The sequence below is a fragment of the Leucopleurus acutus genome (assembly GCF_964270905.1).
Source record: "Leucopleurus acutus genome assembly, chromosome: 1".
In the NCBI taxonomy this organism is placed as follows: domain Eukaryota; kingdom Metazoa; phylum Chordata; class Mammalia; order Artiodactyla; family Delphinidae; genus Leucopleurus; species Leucopleurus acutus.
Window position 1 is genome coordinate 39738872 of NC_139142.1, and position 5601 is coordinate 39744472.

At 47.7% G+C, this 5601-nt stretch overlaps 1 protein-coding gene across 1 annotated transcript; it reads left to right on the plus strand.

Annotated features, from left to right (window-relative positions):
* Positions 1 to 283: 283 nt before the first annotated feature.
* TMEM30B (transmembrane protein 30B) lies at positions 284 to 3595 on the plus strand. Its single transcript, XM_082844588.1, has one exon. It carries the CDS (start codon positions 475 to 477, stop codon positions 1534 to 1536), a length of 1062 nt encoding a protein of 353 aa, XP_082700714.1. The 5' UTR covers positions 284 to 474; the 3' UTR covers positions 1537 to 3595.
* Positions 3596 to 5601: the final 2006 nt, after the last annotated feature.

Sequence of the window (5601 nt, forward strand, 5' to 3'; positions counted from 1 at the left end):
CGGGCAAGACTGGCCCAGGCACTCTAGTCACTTGGAAGGCGGAAGGGAAGGAAGTACCTGAGCAAGGTATGAGCCACTCAGAGGCATCCTGGGGCCGCCACTCACCTCGGGGAGGAGGAGCTGGAGTCCGGACCCACCCGGATCGAGAGGAAAAGCGAGCTCTGGGCCCGCCAGGTGAGGGAAGGAACGCCCGGCCGCTCACCTCCGAAGAGGCGGGGCGCGGCTCTCGATTACCCGCAGGGGCGGTGCTGGCCGATCACCTGGGCCGAGGCGGAACTGAAGGGTCCGGTCACTGCCGGAGAACCTGTAACTAAGACTCACCTGTGCGGGGGTCGGAGGCGGGGCCGGGGCCAGAACTCACCTGAGCCGGTGGAAACCTGCCCTGGGGGTAGCCCCGGGTTCGCCCAGCGAGGAGGGGGAGGCGCCCCCGGCCGGCCCCATCCGAGCTCCCCTCCGTGGGTCCGCGCGGCCGCCATGACCTGGAGCGCCACCGCCCGGGGCGCCCACCAGCCCGACAACACCGCGTTCACTCAGCAGCGCCTCCCCGCCTGGCAGCCGCTGCTGTCAGCCAGCATCACGCTGCCGCTCTTCTTCTGCGCCGGCCTGGCCTTCATCGGCCTGGGCCTGGGCCTCTACTACTCCTCCAACGGCATCAAGGAGCTCGAGTACGACTACACCGGCGACCCGGGCACCGGCAACTGCTCGGTGTGCGCCGCCGCCGGCCAGGGCCGCGCGCCGCCGCCCCGCTGCTCGTGCGCCTGGTACTTCTCGCTGCCCGAGTTCTTCCAGGGCCCCGTGTACCTCTACTACGAGCTGACCAACTTCTACCAGAACAACCGGCGCTACGGCGTGTCCCGCGACGACGCGCAGCTGAGCGGGCTGCAGAGCGCGCTGCACCACCCGGTCAACGAGTGCTACCCCTACCAGTACAGCGCGGCTGGCCTGCCCATCGCGCCTTGCGGCGCCATCGCCAACAGCCTCTTCAACGACTCCTTCTCGCTGTGGCACCAGCGCCTGCCGGGCGGGCCCTACGTCGAGGTGCCGCTCGACCGCACCGGCATCGCCTGGTGGACCGACTACCACGTCAAGTTCCGCAACCCGCCGCTGGTGAATGGCAGCCTGGCGTTGGCCTTCCAGGGCACCGCGCCCCCGCCCAGCTGGCACCGGCCGGTCTACGAGCTCAGCCCAGATCCGAACAACACCGGCTTCATCAACCAGGACTTCGTGGTATGGATGCGCACGGCGGCGCTGCCCACGTTCCGCAAGCTGTACGCGCGCATCCGCCAGGGCAACTACTCGGCCGGGCTGCCGCGGGGCACCTACCGCGTCAACATCACCTACAACTACCCGGTGCGCGTCTTCGGCGGCCACAAGCTCATCAACTTCAGCAGCATCTCTTGGATGGGCGGCAAGAATCCGTTCCTGGGCATCGCCTACTTGGTGGTCGGCTCCCTCTGCATCCTCACGGGATTTGTCATGCTGGTCGTCTACATTCGCTACCAGGACCAGAACGACGACGACGAGGACGACGAGTAATTCCTGCTTTCAGAGTACCCTTTCTGCTTCTTGCCACAACGCTCTTGCAAGCTTCTTTTGGTTTCTCCCTCCCGACTGTCACCCAGTTCCAACTTCGCCTCACTTTGCCTCCAGTTGTGGATGAGGGGACCAGAGAGAGAGAGGAATTACACCCGATCGGGGGCTTCCAGACTCTTCTGGGGTGTTTGAACTGCTAGAGTGAGACATCCCTGCACATTTTCCCCATCTCCTTCACGAGTTGACACGTGAGGTTCTTTGAGAGAGGAAGGGACGGCTAGACTCCTCTCATTCAACCCCCATCTGGTGAAGAGATGTTTAACTCATTCCAGATCTAGCAGCTGCTCATTGCCTCCTCACGCTGACTCTAGAGCTTTAACCGCTGCAGTACAGTGGTTTTCTTTTTTCTGTTTTGGGGGGTGGGAGTGTAGAGAGGGAAGCCCATAAATAACCAGCAGAGACATGGAGGGGTGGGGGAGAACATATTGATTAAAAATGTAGGTAGTTTAGGAGGCCCCATCCCCAGAAATTCTGATACAATAAGGCTGCGGTGAGACCCTGGAAGCTGCGGTTTTAACAAACGCATCTGGAGATTCCTCCTGTATTCCCTCAAGTTTGGGAATCAGTGCCCTGAACCAGGGAGCAAGTAGGATAACTGCCTGTTTCCCTATTTCCTCAGGTGTCTGAAGCTGGGCCTGACGCAATCACTGCGTCCAGTTTTCCAGGGGGTCATTTGTTCCCAGGGGCAGTGACAAGCAGGTTTGGTCTAGCACTCCTTCTTGAACACAGGAAGCTCTCTACAATGTGCAGAATAAGTGAAAACAACTAGCTGGCATACAGATTTGCAGAGCAGCGTTTGTATCAATTCATTTGATATTTGAGTGTAAGAAATTAAAAGGTTTTTTGAGGGGGCAGGGTGGCCAGGTACTGTGTAGAAACTGGAAAATGCCAGGTCAGTTTGTATAGTTCAGAGGGAATGTTTTAACCTTAGAATCAGATAGCTGGAGGGGATCTTAGAGGGAAAGTGATTTCCCTAAAGTCATATCTGTGTCTCCTGACTCTGGACTCAGTCCTCTTTGTCATCTAAATGACTTTTTATGCTTAGAGAGAAAGGGCTACCTTCATACCTTTTCCCTTGGGTTTAAGAAAAAAAAAATTTTAATCTATGTTCTCAGATGAACCATGTTTGTTTTTAGTAATATGTTTAAATGAATGCTAAGGAATATAGCCTTATGTAAACTAGAATCTTAAGAATTATTTGAACCTTTGAGATAATGTTAAACTCTGACTGCTCTAAAATCATTCTAATATATGTAAAATTATTCTAAGAAAATAGAATTTTAAAAACCCCTTTTATGGCAAAAGAACTTTAAAAAAGTGAGATCATCTTAACCAGTTTATTTGCCAAAAGCAGTTATTTGGTGTTCTGTCAGAATTCTCAGTGCCTGTTCTCTATTACAGCTACTTTCCAGTTACTACAATTTTTGCTCATGCCTATAAGGCAGTGCAATACCTTGAGGTATTTTTCTTAAGTAGTCAAAGCAATATTGAATTGTATTAAATAATTTACATTAATTTTATTTTACTCTTCTAGTCCTTTGAAAACTAATAGCCGATAGACATGCATGTTCATTGACATCTGTCTCAGATCTTCTGGAACAGTCATGATTTTAGAGATTCTGTCTCAGTATTTACATAAACCAAAAAATGTTTTATAATCCCAGTGTGCTGGCTTCCCAACTCCTGAATATAGCACAGTTTTACTGTCAGATTGTGTATTGTGATTTTAGGCTATGAATATATGATCAGATATATAGAGAGTAATTTTTATTTATTATGAGTGTTTGATCGAGCAGCTCACTAGCCTAGCCCTTCTTTATGATGGATAAGAGAATTTACTACACTTTTTTACTACTTAGTTGAGAACAACCATGTATATTGCCATCACTTTTACAATAATCATTGTATTGCTATAAAAGTTTAAATGGGACTACAAAATTTAAGGTATTCTGATTAAATCAATGAATATGGTTCCAAGCCCTATTTATTCTCCAGGTTTTTGAAAGAGAATAAAGGTTATGTTTGTGTTGCCTTTTTTATCGCACTTGCTTAATTCTTTTGAACTATGATCTTAAAGGCACAGACGTTAAAAAAGTTACCAGCTAGCAACCACTTTGCTCATTTGTTATTAGCAGATTTATAATGCAGAAAGAAAATCATCTTTCATAATAAAGCTCGCAGTGAACTCAATCTTTCAGTGTTAACTTCCCAGTGCAGAATCTGAGCTTATATCAACATCAACATGTAGTACAAATCAGATGATCTTCAACTATTGTTTGAATTTGGTAAAATTTGGTCAATTTTTAAAATATTTTATTTATTTATTTTTGCCTGCGTTGGGTCTTTGTTGCTGTGCGTGGGCTCTCTCTAGTTGCAGTGAGCGGAGGCTACTCTTAGTTGCGGTGTGCAGGCTTCTAATTGCGGTGGCTTCTCTTGTGGAGCACAGGCTCTAGGAGCACAGGCTTCAGTAGTTGTGGCTGGCGGGCTCTAGAGCACAGGCTCAGTAGTTGTGGCACACGGGCTTAGTTGCTCCGCGGCATGTGGGATCTTCCCGGACCAGGGCTCGAACCCGTGTCCCCTGCATTGGCAGGCGGATTCTTAACCACTGCACCACCAGGGAAGCCCTGTGGTCAATTTTTAATAATATTTAGTACTAAAAGTTACTAAAGAATGTGATTGCAGTAATCTTACTTTTCCATTTCTGCATTTTACTCAAATTCTAAATTGCAATTATTTGTTGGGTATTTTGGACTACAACGCCTCAGAAATTTTAAAAACAAAACATTCTCCTGCGCTGTAGCATTTTGTTTGGTATCTCAGCATTTTAGCTGGACTTGAATTCTCATGTTGTCCAGTAAAGGCTTCCTAGCTAGAGCTGTGTCATCTGGAATGAGACAGAAAAGAGTGAACCTCAACAATTGGACTGGAAATGTGCTTTGATCTACCTTGTAAACCACAAACAAAAGAGAAACTAATTAATGTGGTTGGCAGGAACTCCCAAAACAGAATAATATAACAAGAAAGATTTTCCAAGGATCTCCAGAATCAAATCAACTAAACAATTCACAGACTATACAGTTGTTACAAATCAGAGACAGAATAATAGTCTGAGATTTCCTTTAGTAACAATATCACTTCACACTATATAACCACAACCCCTTCTGCCTGTGGTGTCTGTGCTCTCTTCCTGTCATTGGGGATCTCAACAATCTTGACTAAGATCTCAAAGAGTTATTGGTAGAGCTGCAGTGTAATCAATTCCTTATATGCCCCTGGGTATAAGTCATCAGTTACGGTAATAATAGTAAATTCCCCCTTCCTTTATTTTCATCGGGCATTTCTTTGCATTCTAGTTTTTTTTTTTTTTTTCCTACAGATAAAACATAGCTGACTGATTTCGACGACAAAATTAAAATTTTTTTAACTTCAGTTTTTTTCCCCCAGGAGAATTTCTCGTAATTTCCCTCCAACAAAAGCAGCGTCATTTATAAAGTGTCATTGAGAGAGTCTTAGTGAATCTGACTGAAACACATTAAGGTCCCTGAGAGATCTTATCTGAGAGTAGCATCTTGTGTAAAGAATTTGCAAAAATCGCAAACAACATTGACTCTATGTATACCACCATCCCCCATGATTTATCTGATAAGACTAACAACATGTATTCAGGCAAAAATACCTCCCCACTGGTTTGCCACCTGGCATTATGATTCTCACCTTTAGCGGTAATGGTGTAAATTAGTTCACCACAGCAAGGTGGCATTCCTTTATTCATGCACTTGACTGAGCAGCTCACCATAGGACAAAGGAAGATCCTGAGGCAGTGAAACCCAACATAGACTGGGGGTGTGGAGGGAGAGGAGAGAGGAAATAAAAAAGAAAGGTGAAGTTTGGAGCCAGAAGCAGTTTTCTGGGCCAGCAAGTTGTCCAGAAGGGGGAGACTTGGCCACAAAGGGAGCCCACTGCAGAGGGCAGAGCTCTCCAGCGGACTCATTGATGATAAGGCCTTTG

Bases quoted from the DNA above. Each gene is read 5' to 3' on its own strand.
- TMEM30B (XM_082844588.1), top strand. From the start codon at position 475: ATGACCTGGAGCGCCACCGCCCGGGGCGCCCACCAGCCCGACAACACC.